This window comes from Phocoena phocoena, chromosome 1 (genome assembly GCF_963924675.1).
Source record: "Phocoena phocoena chromosome 1, mPhoPho1.1, whole genome shotgun sequence".
NCBI lineage: Eukaryota > Metazoa > Chordata > Mammalia > Artiodactyla > Phocoenidae > Phocoena > Phocoena phocoena.
In genome coordinates, this window is record NC_089219.1 from 45,139,391 (window position 1) to 45,157,162 (window position 17,772).

Genomic DNA, 17,772 nt, shown 5'->3' on the forward strand with positions numbered 1-17,772 from the left:
ACTTTATACAAACGCTAACAAGCATAAGTATTTCCACCTTATTATGTTCTGGAGATTCTACTATAGCTATTCATAAAAATCAGCTAATTCTTTTTTAGTGATTATAAAAAATTCCACTAAGTGGATGAGTGCACCATGCTTTGTAAATCCCTTTCATTATTTCGCTTGATTTCATGAACACCATCCTTGTTTCTCCCCATCTAGAAAAAGGACTATTAGAACAAATACAATTTTTAAATTTAGAGATTTTAATAAATTTTATGAATTTCATTTTTCAATTTCACTAATATTCTGCAATATCTTTTGGGATAACTGCAGGCACCTTGACATATAAAATTAAGAAAATTATTGTGTTGGGGGAGATGACTAGCAGAAATGCATGAGCACTTTTCGAAGTCAAGTTGCTTCCTTAAGGTGGGAAAGGGAGCGCAAGCACTTGACCGGGAGGCTCCAGAGAGCCACCAACATCAGCTTCCCAAGGAGTGCCATTTACTCACTAGCCTGCAGGCGCCCTGATATAGCCAAGGATTAGATCCTGTTCACTGTATTATTCTGAGTGACTAACACATAAAATATTTAACCACAACAACAAAAAAAACCCTACAACCAACAACAATAATTTAAAAATCCCCAAAAGCTTTACTGAATGAACAAAACTGACGTGCTGTTGATGGGCTGAGACCATCAAAGCATGCGACCACAAGCGGTCAAAATATTATAGTACCCATAACTAGAAAGCAGAGACTATCGGATCCTGTCAGCCATTATTTACTAAATACCTACTATCCTCTGGGCCCTGGGCTGGTGCTGGGGACACAGTGATGTGTGACAGACACAGTTGCTGCCTCTGGTGCACTCAGGCATACAGGAAGCTTGGCCTCTAGAGAAGCACAACCACCTGCTTGGCCTCTAGAGAAGCACAACCACCAGGCCTGCCACAATGCTGCATTCTGTCTTCTTTCTTCCTCGTTCCTGCCAAATTCCTACTCTAATTATGGGGTGGGGTGGGAGGGAGCGTTAATTTAGTTTGTATTGTGCATTTTATGTTATAAAATATTTCTAACATACAGAAAAGCCAAAAAATGATAAAACAAACAGTGGTATACCCATCATGCCTCTTTTTCAAATCTTTCTAATGCTGTCATACGACTTATATCCTTCTACAACATGCTTTTTCTTAAATTGACTATCGTTCTGAGATGTATCCATGTTGATGCTTATAGATCACATTCATTTCTAAGACCTACAAAATTCCATATATGAACACACCATAATTTACTGATCCATGCTTCTGCTGATGAATATTTTGGTCATTTCTAAATATTTGCTATTACAAGCAATGCTGAGGTAATGAATAATAATATTCTTCTACATGCCTTCTTGTATATATGTGAGTTTCACTAAGACTATTTATCTAGGAGTAGAACTGCTAAGTTGTAGGGTGTGAGCATCTTCAAACTGCTCCAATTTGTGGCACCAGTTACATACCCACCCACATTATACAAAAGTTCGCCTTGCTCCACATTCTTGGCAATAGTTGGTATCAATGTTTATGAAAAGCTGACTTAGAGTAGGTCATTCCTCTGTTCAGACCCTTCGATGGCATCTCACTCAAGCAAAAGCCAAAGTCTTCACTTGCTTACAAGACCCTACATGATGTGCCCCTCCACACTGTCCCTCTGACCTCAGCCACTAGACACACTTGTTCACTTTGGCCCAGTCACACTAGACTCTTCACTATTCTTTGAGCACATGAGGCAAGTTCCTGCCCCAGGGCCTTTGCACGTGCTGAGCTCTCTGTTTCAAATGCTCTTCCCTGAGATACCTATATGTATTGCTCCCAATTCCTTCAGGTATTTACTCAAATAAATTTTAAAAGTTTTTAAATTTCAAATCCACCCACCTACACAAACATTTACTGTCTTTCTTCTCTCCTTTTAAATGTTCACCTTAGCATTTATCACTAGCACACTATGTATTGATATTTTACCTATTTTCTTTGTCTATTGTTAAACTTAGATTATAAACTCCCTCAGGGCAGGGATTTTTGTGTGTTATTTACTACTGTACCTCCAGTGCCTAGAAGAGTAAGTGTTCCGTGTTTGTTGAATTAATTGAATGAATGAAGACAAGCCAATTTGTATGCTTCCTAAAATAATGGACATAAATAATATCCTGTTTGATTTTTTATTTCAGGTAGGGATAACTATCTTTTCCTATATTTATTGGCCATTTGGGTTTCCTTTTCTGTGAATTGCTCATTTTCCCCCAGCACTTATACTTGGTTTTATTCTCATAATCGGTAGGCATCCTACATGTACACTTGCTTTGCATCCTTTGTGGGTTATGTGCATTGAAATATTATCTCTGGTCTGTGGTTTATTTATTTATTTTTTACCTTGCTTATGGTTTATTTTGTGGTGTAGAAATTTTTATTTATTTTTTTGGCTGTGTTAGATCTTCGTTGCTGTGCACGGGCTTTAGTTGCGGTGAGCGGGGGCTACTCTTCGATGTGGTGCGCGGGCTTCTCATTGCGGTGGCTTCTCTTGTTGCGGAGCACGGGCTCTAGGCGTGCAGGCTTCAGTAGTTGTGGCAGGTGGGCTCAGTAGTTGTGGCTTGCAGGCTCTAGAGCTCAGGCTCAGTAGCTGTGGCGCACGGGCTTAGCTGCTCCGCGGCATGTGGGATATTCCCGGGCCAGGGCTTGAACCCGTGTCCCTTGCATCGGCAGGCAGATTCTTAACCACTGCACTACCAGGGAAGCCCAGAAATTTTAAATTTTAGTTTAAGTGTAGTCAAATTCATCAGTCTTTCCCTCAGATTCTGCAGACTGGCTCTTCTGTCACCTTGTTCCTGACCATTTTCCTCCAACCCACCCCACGAGGCTCAGCCCTCTCTGCTAGAAAACACTTTACCGAGATTGTACCTTCTTTTTTTAACCACGTCTATGGGCTCATGAGATTAATACTGTTGTGGGAAGAAGGATGCTTTGGGTTTGTATCCTGGCCTTGTCACGAGAGACAGCCAAACACAGTGATGAAGAATATGGATTATGAGCTACAGTACTGATTTGAATCCTCCGCCACTTACTAGCTGCGTGATCTTAGGCCAGTTGCTAGACTTCTGTGCGACACAGTGTCCTCATCTATACAATGGGGATAACAATAGTACCTACCTCATAAAGTTGGGGTTATTGTGAGGATTACATGAGTTAATACAGGTTGTTCCCTAGTAACAGTGTCTGGAATATATCAAGCATTCTATGTGTGTTTGCTATTACTGTTGTTGTTGTTGCTAACTCTGTGACTATGGGCAGGCTGTCCTCCCCAAACCTCAATTTTTCTCTTTTGTAAGATAAGGCTACCTTGGAGCGTGGGAAATAAAACAGTGTAACACAGTAAAACAGTGCTGAACTCCATGCTTGGCACCCGTTAGGTGCTCAACAAACGCTGGGTCCCTCTCTTCTTTCTCCTTGGGGATGGAGATCATGACTTTATCTTTGAATCCTCAGTCTCTAGCACAAAATAAGGTGCTCAAAAACTGTTTGAGTACCTACTCTGCACCAAGCCCTCTGCCATGTGCTGACGACGTGGATTCCTCACACACAGAGTCTGCTTCTCAAGAAGTTCTCAGGTTAGAAGTAAGGATGAATGAGAGCTAGAAAGAAATGCCACCTTGGCAACCTTTAGCTGAGAGGCCTGGGCCAAGGCAATGGTTTTCACACTATGCTCACTGGAGCTCCAGCAATTCCATGGACATCTGGATGGAACTTCTGTGTCTGTCCCTGAAGGAGGAAGCTGAGTGGAAGGGAGACTTTCCTCAACCTCCATCAGAGCTGCTCCACTTTGACTGGTTTTAAATATTGGGCATCCGTGCCATTTGATGAAAAGGTTCTGTAGCTTAAAAACACCGGTCTAATAGAATAAATGGGGACTTTTACATAAAACTGAACTAGGAGCTAGTTCTACTTTTTTTTGGGGGGGGGGCCATGCTGTGCAACTTGCGGGATCTTAGTTCCAGGAACTGAACCCGTGGCCCCTGCGGTGGAAGCTCAGAGTCCTAACCACTGGACCACCAGGGAATTCCCTACTTTTACTTTTTAACTGATGTATAGTTGATTTGCAATATTATGTAAGTTTCAAGTGTACAACACAGTGAGTCACAATTTTTAAAGGTTACATTCCATTTATAGTTATTATAAAATATTTGCTATATTCCTTGTGCTGCATAGTATATCCTTATAGCTTATTTATTTTATACTTAACTAGTTTGTACCTCTTAATCCCCTACCCCTTATCTTGCCCCTCCTCCCTTCCCTCTACCCACTGGTGACTACTAGTTTGTTCTCTATATCTGTGAGTCTGTATCTTTTTTGTTAGATTCACTAGTTTGTTTTAGTGTTTAGATTCCACATATAAGTGATACCATACAGCATTTGTCTTTCTCTGTCTGACATACCTCACTAAGCATTAACACCCTCCAAGTTCATCCATGATGTCTCAAATCCCAGTTTTAGTTTTCTCACATGGAAAACAGGGATAAGAGTACTTAATACATAGTCTTGTTGAAAAGGATTAAAGAGTGTATGTAGTGACTGGCACACAATGGATTCTCCTGAATTCCTTTTCCTCTTATAATCAACAAGTATAATCACTCTGAAACTTAATGTTTAGGATTGAGCATATATATTACTGAACCCCACTGAGCACCAGCTTCCTCTTTTGAAAAACAGGGATAATAATACCTACCCAAATGTCGATGCAAGAATTAAGTGTGAAAAAAAAAAAAAAAAAAAAAAGAAAGAATTAAGTGTGCCCGTGTGCACCAAGTCTCTCGTACGGCACCTGCAAACAGAAGCACTCAGAGCCGCCGGCTCTCTTCTCCCCTCAAACACAGGCCACCGTTGTTGGAACCCTTCCCTTCAGGATCACTGGATGGACCTCTGATCCCTTCTCGGATAGCAGGGAGGTCGGAATGACATTATCCCCTGGCCCATCCTCTTATAGACTTTCAAGGGGAAGCCAGCCTGTGCAGAGCTGGAACTCAGCACATCATGAATAAGCATGAGAGAAGCTCCTCCACACTCACCCCCACCACGAAATCCTCTAAAATTAAAATCAACGATCTCCTCTTACACAAGTGACTTAATGTGCCTTGAATTTGTAATGTCATTTGAAGACTTTCAAAGGACATACTATTACTTGTCATCAGCGCATTAACAGAAATACAATTGCATTTTCTCCAAATTCTTTGCAACAGTTGCTACCAAAGCTCAGAAGAGTCAAATAAAACACCACATGCCCCACCAACAGTGCGCTTCTCCGACTTTCCAGGCAACCCGCACACTCACCTGGGCTTAGCTGGGACATGGAAAAGAATCAAAACAGCACTACACATACCATAGAGATCTGGGTTGCTGCGGATATACAACCTCACAAAGTTTTTTCCTGGTATTGGCAAAAGAGACCCCTTTATTCTGTCAAAGACCTGCAAAACAGCACAGCAGTTAAGTCTACTGAAGATTTTTTTTCTTAAAGTTTAATAAGTTTGCACTGCAAAACTGAAACTCAGTGATTAGAGCTTTTATTATTTATTTAGTATTATTTTTATTATTTCATTTAGTATTTTCAAATGCTAATTGACCTTTTACTTTTGAAGACCATATGCAGTATACAAAACCTTTCACGTTACTCGATTGTTTAACCATAGAAGGAACAAGTCTGCATTATACGACAAAAGAAAGGTAAATCTGGATTACAAACCTGGTAAGTGTCTACATCAAAGAATGTTTGATAGTATTCAAATGTCCAGAAGGGGGAGCTTTTCTTCTGTCCAGCAAGTAACTGTCAGAGGTAAAATAAAAAACGTAATGAACACAGAAGCAATTTCCTTATTCTAGCTACCCAGAGAAAGAGAGAGGGTCTAATGGAAAATCAAGATGTACGAAAGACAAAACTCTTCTGCATTCATCAATCAATTTTACCACAGCCATGCCCAATTCTCAGCCTGACATAAAAGCATCAGTTCTGAAGACACACCAAAACGTTTCAAATCCTGGTCCCTTCACTAGGGGATGGCTTCATCAAATCACTAGACTCATCTCAGTCTTCCTTATCTAAAAAGTACAGGTGGGCTTCCCTGGTGGCGCAGCGGTTGAGAGTCCGCCTGCCGATGCAGGGGACGCGGGTTCGTGCCCCGGTCCGGGAGGATCCCACATGCCGCAGAGTGGCTGGGCCCATGAGCCATGGACGCTGAGCCTGCGCGTCCGGAGCCTGTGCTCCGCAACGGGAGAGGCCACAACAGTGAGAGGCCCGTGTACCGCAAAAAAATATATAAAATAATTAAAGAAATAAAAAGTACAGGTAACAAGATCTACCTTATAGGATAATAGGAAGGACTAGCTTAATTACTCTGCAAAACAACATATATATGTATATACACACACAAACATGTACCTACAGAAGGCAGTCAGTGTTAATATCTTTTCCCCTTCCTCCGCTTCAACATCCTCACTACTATCACCACCTGAATTCTCAAAAATCTGATATACTGACTCACTCTAAAATATACTGCTCTAACAAAAAACCAAAATTCCTATTTAGAAGAGGCGCACTAGGAGGGCCACGCCTGTACCAAGAGCACAGCTCTCTACAGAAGAATACACGCCCCATGCCAGGAAGTGTGACTGCCATCCTCAGATATCTGAAGAGGATTCATACAGCAAAAAGTACAGATGCACTCTAAGGACCTTTGCAAGACGAGGGAAGGTACTATAGGCAGATATTTTTTGTTCACTGTAAAGGAAAAATTTTCCACCATTAAAGTTTTCCAAAAGTGGTAGGGGCTGCTTTACACGGTCATGAGCGGCCTGCTCCTAGAGGTATTCAAGTGTTGTCTTTCTGACAGACCACGGAGAGCATTAATATCTTGAGAGGGAAGCTGAAATACAGTAAGTCCCCTGTATACGAACAAGTTCCATGCCGAGAGTGCGTTTGGAAATCCAATTTGTTCCTAAGTCCAACAACGTTAGCCTAGGTGCCCACCGAACACAATCGGCTATACAGTACTGCGCTGTAATAGGTTTGTAATACTTTTCACACAAATACATGAAAAACAAACACAAAAAATAAAACTTTTTTTTTTTTTGCGGTACACGGGCCTCTCACTGTTGTGGCCTCTCCCGTTGCGGAGCACAGGCTCCGGACACGCAGGCTCAGTGGCCATGGCTCACGGGCCCAGCCGCTCCCCAGCACGTGGGATCTTCGCAGACCGGGGCACGAACCCGCGTCCCCTGCATCGGCAGGTGGACTCTCAACCACTGCGCCACCAGGGAAGCCCAAGAAAACATTTTTAATCGTACAGCACAGTCCCTTGAAAAGTACAGGAGTACAGTATAACAGCCAGCATACAGGGGCTGGCACTGAGTGAACAGGCAAGAAGAGTTAGGGCTTCCCTGGTGGCGCAGTGGTTGAGAGTCCGCCTGCCGATGCAGGGGACGCGGGTTCGTGCCCCGGTCCAGGAAGATCCCACATGCCGCGGAGCGGCTGGGCCCGTGAGCCATGGCCGCTGAGCCTGCACGTCCGGAGCCTGTGCTCCGCAACGGGAGAGGCCACAACAGTGAGAGGCCCGCGTACCGCAAAAAAAAACGAACCAAAGAAAAAAAAAAAAAAAAAAAAAAAAGAAGAGTTACTGACTGGAGGAGGGAGAGGTGGGAGACGGTAGAGCTGAAGGATCTTCAGCAACAGGACACGGAGGGCAAGGTGCAATTTCACTCACTCCTGCCACTGATGGCACAGGTTCTGGTTCCTTGCTGGATTCAATTCTATCTACCCTCTTAAAAAAACGATCCAGTGATGTCTGGGTAGTACTGTACAAGCTATATCACCGCTGCTTTTACACTTGCTTGTGGACATCCTGGGCTTGAAATAAAGATACTGTACTCTATACAGTACTGTAAAGTTCACAGAAGCACAAACACTTGTAGAGGATGCACACACGTGAAAATGTACGCCAGACACATGAACTTACATGACTGGACATGCGAACACACGTTCGAATCTTTGAAAGTTTGCAACTTGAAGGTTTGTATGTAGGGGACTTATTGTAGAGGAAACTGTAGATTCTTTCCAACTCTAATATTGCAAGATACTGAACACCAGAGACCCGTGTTCCATAAGCTAGGTCAAGAAATTCTGTCACTATCAGAATATTGGTAACCTCTTCCCGATTCCCTGAATGGATATAATGTTTTCAGTTTTAAGATTTTTTTCCCCCATACATTTCTTCTTAAACTTTTGATGGCTGCTGTTGTTCCGTGTGATGGTAAATTTTATGTGTCAGCTTGGCTGGGCCATGATGCCAGATATTTGATCAAACATTGTTCTGGATGTTTCTGTAAGGGTGTTTTTTAATGAGCTTTACATTTAAATTGGTGGACTTTTTGAATAAAGCAGATTGCCCTCCATAATATGGGTGGACCACAGCCAATCAGGTGAAGGCCTGAATAGAACCAAAGGCTGTGACCCCCTGAGCAAGAGGGACTCCTCCAGCAGATGCCCTCAGACTTCATCTGCAATTATCAGCTCTTCCTATTTCTCCAGCACAATGCCTCTGGATTCAAATTCTCTTTCCTGAGTCTCCAGCCTGCCAGCATCCTCCATCAGATTTTGGACTCACCAAGCATCCACAATCATGTGAACCAATTTTAAAAAAAAGTAAATCTCTTTCTCTACATATACATATCCTATTGATCTATTTCTCTGGAGAACCGCAACTAATTAATACACTCAGTTATACTAAAAATCATTCCTGTATCCTGAGGGTGCCAACAACTTTGATAAGCACTTAACATACACTACTCTAATACAGAGGGACTCAAGAGTGCCTTGCTTTAAAGTTCCATCTGCACCTGCCAGTTGTGTGTCCTGGGGCAAGTCACTTAAATTCTGTGCCTCCGGTTTCTCATTTACAAAATGAAGCTGAGAATAGTTCCTTGCATAGGGTTGTTTTACAGATTAAATGAGATGATCCAAGTAAGGAACTTTAAATGGCACCTGGCAGCTATTAAACACTGAATAAATATTAGCTGTTGTGATGATAATGATGACAATAGTCAGTATACTATTTTCTTATATTTCCAATGAGGAAATCAGGTCTAGGGAAATTAAAGTACCTTATCCAAGACCACAGAGCTATTACTACTGGCCAGACCTGGATTCAAACTCAGGCTCCTAAGTCTGAGCTCTTGCCACAATATCTAGTACACAATGCTATTTAATTTGACATATACTTTGGTACTTATTTTGATATTTCATGGAATTCCACGAAGAACACTTGCCACTCCACTATTTCATGAGCCTGTGAACACACTGCTATAAATTGAGTACTCCTCTAGTGAATCACGATCATGATCCATTTATAAAATATTACTAGAAATACTGTTTTTCTGGAATGCACCAACAGTGTACATGGAAGTAAATTTTTGTGATCAAAAACAGCTCTGATATTCAAAATTCAACCGGATGCAGAAACCTAGAACTCTCCATAGAATCCTCCCTCTCTTCCTCACCCCTTTTCCACCAAGTCCTAGTGAGCCCATCTGCTAAACATCTGTATCCAGTTCTAGTTCAGGCCACTTCACCAGTCTCCTACCTGGTTTTCTGGCCTCTAGTCCGTCTCCCACCAACTCATACTCCACAGGGCCACTGTATCTTAAATATCTTTTAACGTATCTGGTCATACTGTTTAAAATCTTTCAATGGCTCCCAACAGTTTTCAGAATACAATTCATACTCAGAGGGTTGAGTCCTTGCCTATCTGTGAGCCTCATCTCCTGTCTCCACCTATATTTTGCTCCCAATGTACATGAAGATGGAAGATGTGCTTTCTATACCATGTTCCTTCATGCCTCTGTGACTTCACCAAAACTGTTCCCTTTGCCCAGATCACCTTCCACACCTTCTTCCTGGGTTCGCCTATTCTTTCAACAAGATTCAGTTTAAATGTCGCTGCCTCCAGGAAGCCTTCTGTAACCCCCTTGTCTCTGCTCCCACAACCCCAGCATGCTTCCCATGGGTAACAATGGTCTGTTCGCTTGTCTGTTTCTCCCCCAAGGCAGATTTACCTCGATTTACATGATTTACCTTCGTGTTGCCACTGCTTGGCATTCTACCTGGCACACAGGAGACAGTGAATAAATGCATGAGCCAGGTTTTTGAAAGTTAAAAGAGTAAGCTAGGACGAAGTGAGATAGTGGCATAGACTTATATACACTACCAAATGTAAAATAGATAGCTAGTGGGAAGCAGCTGCATAGCACAGGGAGATCAGCTTGGTGCTTTGTGACCACCTAGAGGGATGGGATAGGGCAGGTGGGAGGGAGATGCAAGAGGGAGGAGATATGGGGATATATGTATGTGTGTAGCTGATTCACTTTGTTATAAAGCAGAAACTAACACACCATTGTAAAGTAATTATACTCCAATAAAGATGTTAAAAAAAAAGTTAAAAGAAAGAAACAATTTAAAAGACAAGTTCAAACCTCAGTTTTATCAGAGTCATCATTTCCTAGTAACTCATCATCCTCTTCTCTCCCTGAGCCTCCTGGGGGTCCTGGCTGGTGTTTTGGGGTTTCACCAGGATCCTCGATGCTTATTGTGGTGGCATCTGGGTTTGCTGCTAGAGAAGTGGCTGTATCACCAAATTCTGAAATCAATTAGCGTACAAGGGTATCAGTGACCTTACCCACACTGGAAATGCCATACTTTTTTTTTTTTTTTTCCGGTACGCGGGCCTCTCACTGTTGTCGCCTCTCCCGTTGTGGAGCACAGGCTCAGCGGCCATGGCTCATGGGCCCAGCCGCTCCGCGGCATGTGGGATCTTCCCGAAACAGGGCACAAACCCGCGTCCCCTGCATCGGCAGGCGGACTCTCAACCACTGAGCCACCAGGGAAGCCCATGCCATACTTTTAATTTAAAGATAAGCTGTTACAACCTCAGCTTTGCTATAGACCCTATCTGAGACAAGTGGCAAAAGGCTCTGAAAAAAATCTCATCTAGAAATCAAGCTGACAAAGAAAAATGATTATGAAAACAACAGAATTTGAAGTCAGACCAGAATTTTAGTTCTGGCTCAGTTACTTACTAAGTATTTAAGCCTGAGTAAGTAACTTAACCTCTATAAGCTTCAGTGTTCTCATCTATACGATGGGGAGAATAATATTTATTTTCAGGAATTTTGGGAAAGTTAGGAATATTACTTAAGTAAAGCCCTTAGCAAAGCCCTTAGCAGAGTGCCTGGCCCGTAGCAAGTAACCAATCTAACCCTCTCTTCTTTGATTCAAGTTCAAAAAAACTTAATGGAAGTTACTTTTTCCAATAAGTCCTATGTAATCACTACGGAAAACACGAGGACAAAAATGAAAGTAGAGGGCTTCCCTAGTGGCGCAGTGGTTGAGAGTCCGCCTGCTGATGCAGGGGACACGGGTTCGTGCCCCGGTCCGGGAAGATCCCACATGCCGCAGAGCAGCTAGGCCCGTTAGCCATGGCTGCTGAGCCTGCGCTCCGCAACGGGAAAGGCCACAACAGTGAGAGGCCCGTGTACCGCAAAAAAAAAAAGAAAGAAAGAAAGAAAGTAGAAACAACAGAATAAAAATCACTCTTAGTCCCATCCACATAAAAGCAAACACTATTAACTTTTGGTGTATTTCCTTTTCTCTATAGAGTAGATTCATGCCAGGGATGATCGTTCACTCAACAAATATTTACTGCGTGCCTACAGTGTACCAAGTACTGATTTAGGATGTGACAGTACTATGTAAACAATGTTGTACCCTGCTCCATCTGCCAGGGATTATATAAAAAATTATTTTTTTCATATTATATCGGTCTTTAAAATGACCAGTTACGTGGCTACATAACAGTTCATCAGCTGGAGGTGGGAATAGTAGGAGAGAGACACCCCAAGTTAACACAATTATTCCACTGTTATTGGATGTTTGGGTGCTTTTCGTTTTTCATTAGTACAAATAACACTGTAAGGGGCATCTGTGAGGAGAAAGCTTTTGGGGTTATTGCCTTAGTATGAACACTATCAGTGTGACCACCAGGTCAAAGGGTGCAGACCATTTTTAAGGCTCTTGAGCCATACTGCTAAACTGTTCTCCAAAAGAACCTCACCTATTCATGTCCACCAGCAATGATTGTGACTTCTGTCTCTGGGCATCCTAACAAACTTTATTTAGCTGCTCTTAGATAAAATTTAGGGCAGCTGTGGAATTTGGCAGGACTCAGGAAGGAGGCCAGCAGGGCACCACTGTTAACAGAACACTCATGGCAGCAGGATGGGGCTCTTGGATAACCGAGCCCAATCTTACTGCCTTTCAGCTACGCAAATAGTTTTATGGAGAGAATTAAAGTGACTGAAGTTAATAAGGCGGCAGATCCGTAACAACTACTCAAGCTTCAGTGCCCCATGTTCTGGCAGCATGAAGCTCTGGAATGAGAGGGCCCTCTGTTTAAGATAAGACTCTAGCACTCCATGACCTTGGGCAAATCACTCCGTATCTCTGAGTCTCTGTTTCTTCAACTATAAAAAGTAGAAAATACTTATCTCGCAGAGAGATTTTGAGGATGATATGAGATAATAAATACTGTTATTGCTATCATTTACTGACTGGACAGGGCACTGACATTTAAAAAGATGGTTATAACTTTGCCTGAGGGAATCAGTCCAAGGAAGATATATTTAAGTTTCATATTTTAAAAACAGTAGTTTACCAGGGGAAATGACATGCCAGAAGGAGGAACAGAGAGTGTCACTTTAGAGGTATCAAGTCCAAAGAGGTTCAAGAGATGATAACTCATCTAGTTGATGGGATTAGGAAAGGCTACTTGGAAAAGGTGCCGTATGAGAAGGATGGCCAGAAGCAGTGGGGATGGCATCTCAGGCAAAGAGTATGGGATGAGCAAGACCCAGAAGACAGAAAATGTGTTCCGTGTGTGAAGAACAGCAGATGGAAAGTCTGATTTTAATGTAGGATGTGTGTACCTCGCACGTGACTATTCACATATTCTGCTCTATATTGGTTATTCTTGTCCATCTCAGTGCCTTGAGGGCAAGACTGGTATGTTTCTTATTTCTGCCACCAACATTATCTGCTTCTACATCCTACGCTGTGTTTTGCCTCTGTTCCTTTCCTGACACAATGTCTCCCACCTGCAGGGCCCTGACCTTCACGTTTTCATTTAACACTACCATTTTTCCTCGGAGAAGCTTTCCATGACCCCCACAGCACCCTGTGTTCTTTTCTAGAGAGCCAAGTCTTTAACACGGTGCAGAAAGTCCTGTGTGACTGGGCTCCTGCTTCCTCTTAAACCTCACCTTGTGACAGGCCTCCCCCACCAACTGTGCTCTGGTACTCTGGCCTTCTTTTAATTCCTTGGGAAAGAAAATGAAACACACTTCCTCCCTTCTCAAGCACTCTGCACGTGCTGTTCTTTACACTTGAACTTTCTTGCACTGTGCTCCCAGACAGGATGACCAAGGAAGGCCTCTGGAATGAAGTGAGATTTAAGCAGAGCAAGGGAACAAGCCATGTGGCTATCTGGACTAAGAATGTCCCAAACAGAAGGATGGCTCAAAAGCCCTAAGCTGTTAGTGTACCTGGCATCTAGGAGGGACAGTGATGAGGCCCATGTGGGTAGGCAGAGAGAAAGGGCTAGAGTAGCAGGAGATGAAATCAGAGGCAGTGGAGGCCTGGATCATGTAGGGCCTCCTAAGCACAGAAAGGGCTCTGCCTTCCACTCCTAGTGAGATGGGAGCCACTGCAAGTTTTAGAAGGAATGACGTGATCTGACTTGGTTTTAGAGGTCTACTCTGGCTGCAAAATACAGACTGTAGGGGGGTAAGGGAGGATGCAGGAAGACCTGAAGGAAGGTAAGGGCTATAATCCAGACATAAGGTGATGGTGACCTTGAGCACGGTGGGATAGTGGTAGAGGTGACGAGAAGTGGTCAGATGCTGGTTGTATTTTGCAGATGGAACTGACAGTATTGGCCAATGAAGTGGATTTCTCTTTAAACATCGTATCTCTTCCTTAGATAGTAGTAAGATAGCGTATGTTGTGATGCCTGGGTTCAAACCCAGCTTTACCACTTACTATAACCTTTAAGCAAATGACTTAATTTTCCTGTGCTTCAGTTTCCTCATTGGTAAAATAGGGAGAATAAAATAACTATTTCATAAAATTGACATAAGGAGTAAATGAGTAAATATTTGTAAAGCACTTAGAACACTGCCTGCCATTTAGGAAATACTATACAAGTGTTTACAAGGCAAATGAGCGTTCGTCAATCCCCAGCTTAGGTCAGGCTCTGGGTTATGAGTTATGAACTTTTCCTCCAGCACTTTCATAGTTTATAGATATATATTTAAATGATCATTTAACAAATAAATGTCTCCCTCACTACACTGAGAGCTTCATAAGGGAAGAAACTGTTCACTCTTCTACCCTGGTAACTAGAACAATTCCCTGGTTCATGGTCACACTCATGAGAGATTTACTGAGTCAGTGAAGGAATGACCTGATCACATTTCATTATAATTATCTTTTTACACTTTTACCTACTCTACCAGTGTAAAAAGCTTCCCCTTTATCTTTTGATCTCCTGTATCTAGTAGAATTCTAAGCACAAAACAGGTGCTCAATAAATGCGTGTTGAACTAAAGCAAGAACTCTATAAACATTTTCTGTAATCACTGCACTAAGTGTATGATATTATCAATCTGAAGGGCTGTTTGGCAAAATAAGAACAGCTGATGTGAACAAACAGAATAACCTGAGTGTGGCAAACATTCTTTTACCAAGATGTCTGAAATAATCTTCTTTAATACATGCACCAGCATAGCAACGGAAATTCTGCTGTGACTGCAGAAATACTGATCATAAAAGGTGGGCACCCAACGGATGTACCTTCAAACTGCAAGTCATCTACAGCTGCCATTCAGCCAAGGGTCTTCTCCCAATTATTAGGAAGATAATTTACAGAGTTCTAAAAAGGAAAAATAAATAAATTTCATATGATAACATTAAAAAATCTACAAACGAATCTTATTTCAGGATTAGAAATGGTATTGCTTTTCCTTGCATCCTTTTTTAGTGGGATCCGATAGGTTTATATAAAGATAACCATTTAGCATCAGATACTATTAAAACTGTTATAAAAAAAAACTAATGGTGGGGGGCTCCATTGGTTCCATGCAATCTCACTGTGTGGGTGTTTAAGGGCCAGGTGCAGCCTGGAGATGGAAGAATGAGGAAGGGGAGGCTGGGGTTTGAGACAGGTGTCTATGAGGGCAGTGGAGAGCAAAGGCTGTCAGCCTAGCCAGTGGTTAAGGGCACAGTCTCTGGAGTCGAACAGACCTGGGTTTGATTCCCGATTCTGCTGCTTCTGGCCGTAAGACTGTGGGCTCCTGGGGGGCCTCAATTTTCTCATCTGTAAAATGGGTTCATAATTGTACTTACACGATACTGGGTGCCATTAACTGAGGCAAGTAAGTGTAAGGCGCTTAGTGCATAGCGAAGCAATTAGTAGGCGCTGGAGTGATGGGGACCCTACAGCCTGGGGCACCGTGAGCCCAGGACGGTCTGGGAAAGAGCTACCCAAGAAGCACGCACAGTGTTTTAGAAGGAGAAGCTGGGCCGCAGCGGCCCGGGTGGGCAGGAGATCCCGAGCTCCCTCAGTCCCGGGCCGGCCCCACAGACCCCTCCACCTCACCTCGCGGGGCTCGGCGTCCAGCTGGTGTGAGGAAGTCTCGGGCCTCAGATTCTGCGCGCAGGCTCTGGTCCCGCCGAGTTGCCGGAAACCGGAGATCCGGGGGGCAGACCTTCTCCACCTCCTCCGGGCAGAGCCCCGCCTCCTTAAAAAGACAGCACCTCCCGCAGACGCCGCTTCCCGAGATCTCTGCGGGCAACTGTACCAAAGCTCGCTCCCTCTGCGGCCCCTCGAAGGGCTAGGCTTCGGCTCTTAAAGAGGCAGGTGGCGCTGGGCGGACCGGTGGGGACTTGAGAGGGTCCGCCTCGGCTCACCTCGCTCCGGGGGTGGGGGGCGCAGAGAATTCTCTGGAGAGTGGGGTTTACTTTATGTTTGGTTATACCTCTTTTCTTATTGAAATATAAAGTAGCGTAACGGAAGACGATTGTGAAAAGAAAAAAATGTCATCAATCCCCCCATTCTTTTTTGGCCATAAAAATTTAATTAACCAGTGAGGGAGAACGAGTCAATTAGTTTTCGAGTGTTGAATCAGTGATCTCGGGAAGGATGATGTCTGTTCCTAGGGACACCCCCGTAAGTGTGGTAATTTGTTCCTTCACTCCTGCGACGGTCTACCTTATGCCCTTGGAGCAGTGAGGAGTGACTGGAGATTGGCCTCACTCCCCGCTCTGTCCCCGCCTCGGCATCTGACCACCACCTCGACTATAGCAGGGGCCCAGTAAACGACGGTGAAGTTGCACTGAGTGAGCCGGTGAGAAACATTTTGCCCCGCCGCCAGTCTTTGCTTGGTTATCACCTACACAGCCCTCCAGATGTCGGTACCCTTTCCTCCACCTAGGGAAAGCCTGCCTTCGCCTCCCAGGACTTCTTTTGCGCCCATAGTCCCCTGTGCTTGCTTAAACCATGGCAGTTGTTATTGTTTGCCTATCTTTGCCGGCGTGGGAGTGCTTTGGGGGGAAGGATCAGGAATGACTCTGGTCTCCAGGTCCTCAAGGCAGCCCAGAACCAGGGACACGATAGTTGCTCACTGAAGGTTAACTGTAGAGCGATCAAGTTCTGGCTGGCTGAGCAGCATAAGCCAAATTCACTGCCTACACAAGGTGGAACCTTTGACTTTGGCCTCACTACACTGGGCCCTTATGGTCAATCGGAATGGCTTATTACATCTGACTAATAAAATAGTCACACACATACGGAGCGTATTTATTGAACTGACATTGTGATCAGGCTTTATACATGCAGATCTCTAATTCTCAGAACAATCCAGCAAGGTTGAGGTGATTATCCTCATTTTATAAAGAGAAAGCTGGGGCTTCCCTGGTGGCACAGTGGTTGAGAGTCCGCCTGCCAATGCAGGGGACATGGGTTCGTGCCCCGGTCCGGGAAGATCCCACATGCTGCGGAGCGTCTGGGCCCGTGAGCCATGGCCGCTGAGCCTGCGCGTCCGGAGCCTGTGCTCCGCAACGGGAGAGGCCACAACAGTGAGAGGCCCGCGTAACGAAAAAAAAAAAAAAGAAAGAAAAAAAAAAAAGAGAAAGCTGAAGTTAGCGTATGTATGTGCAGGGTACTTTGGTTGAATGTGTACCATGAATGAATTGCAACACACAAATTCGGTGTGCAAATGTATCAAACACTTCTTATGCCCCATGGCAGATCCTCTTGGCTTCATCAGCTGCTTATTTCACCACCACTGATCTTATTCCAGCTTCAGCAGCTGTAACCTAAGTGAGCTTCACCTCAAGTCCATAACTCGGGCTTCTTGCTTTCTGCATCAGGGCTTGTGTCTTGATACCTTGGGATTATGGGACTGCTGGAACTGTTCAGCACTGGGACAGGTGCAAGCCAGAAGTGCTGAAGTGGGGAGCGGTCAATGCCTCATGGGACAAATCTTTGACCGATGGAGTCAGTAACTGATGAATACATGCTTCTCTCTTTTTCCCCTCAGACTCTCCTCAGATATTTCATACAGCTTTCAAACTGTCTTGCAGGATCAAACAACCA

At 43.8% G+C, this 17,772-nt stretch overlaps 1 protein-coding gene across 3 annotated transcripts in view; it reads right to left on the reverse strand.

The window, feature by feature from the left end:
- The window catches only part of YIPF1 (Yip1 domain family member 1), a 36,918-nt gene extending 19,458 nt beyond the window's left edge, over positions 1 to 17,460 (reverse strand). The window contains exons 1-5 of one of the 3 annotated variants that reach the window (XM_065879314.1): positions 15,775 to 15,880; positions 14,970 to 15,048; positions 10,538 to 10,701; positions 5,760 to 5,840; positions 5,397 to 5,484 (exon numbers count right to left, since the gene is read on the reverse strand). In XM_065879314.1, the coding sequence (XP_065735386.1) occupies positions 5,397 to 5,484; positions 5,760 to 5,840; positions 10,538 to 10,701; positions 14,970 to 15,000 (364 nt within the window). In that variant the 5' untranslated portion in view covers positions 15,001 to 15,048; positions 15,775 to 15,880. Of the gene's footprint in view, positions 1 to 5,396; positions 5,485 to 5,759; positions 5,841 to 10,537; positions 10,702 to 14,969; positions 15,052 to 15,774; positions 15,881 to 17,443 lie in introns of those variants that run through there. The other 2 variants (XM_065879333.1, XM_065879322.1) reach the window with 2 other exon arrangements.
- Between the last annotated feature and the right edge of the window lie 312 nt (positions 17,461 to 17,772).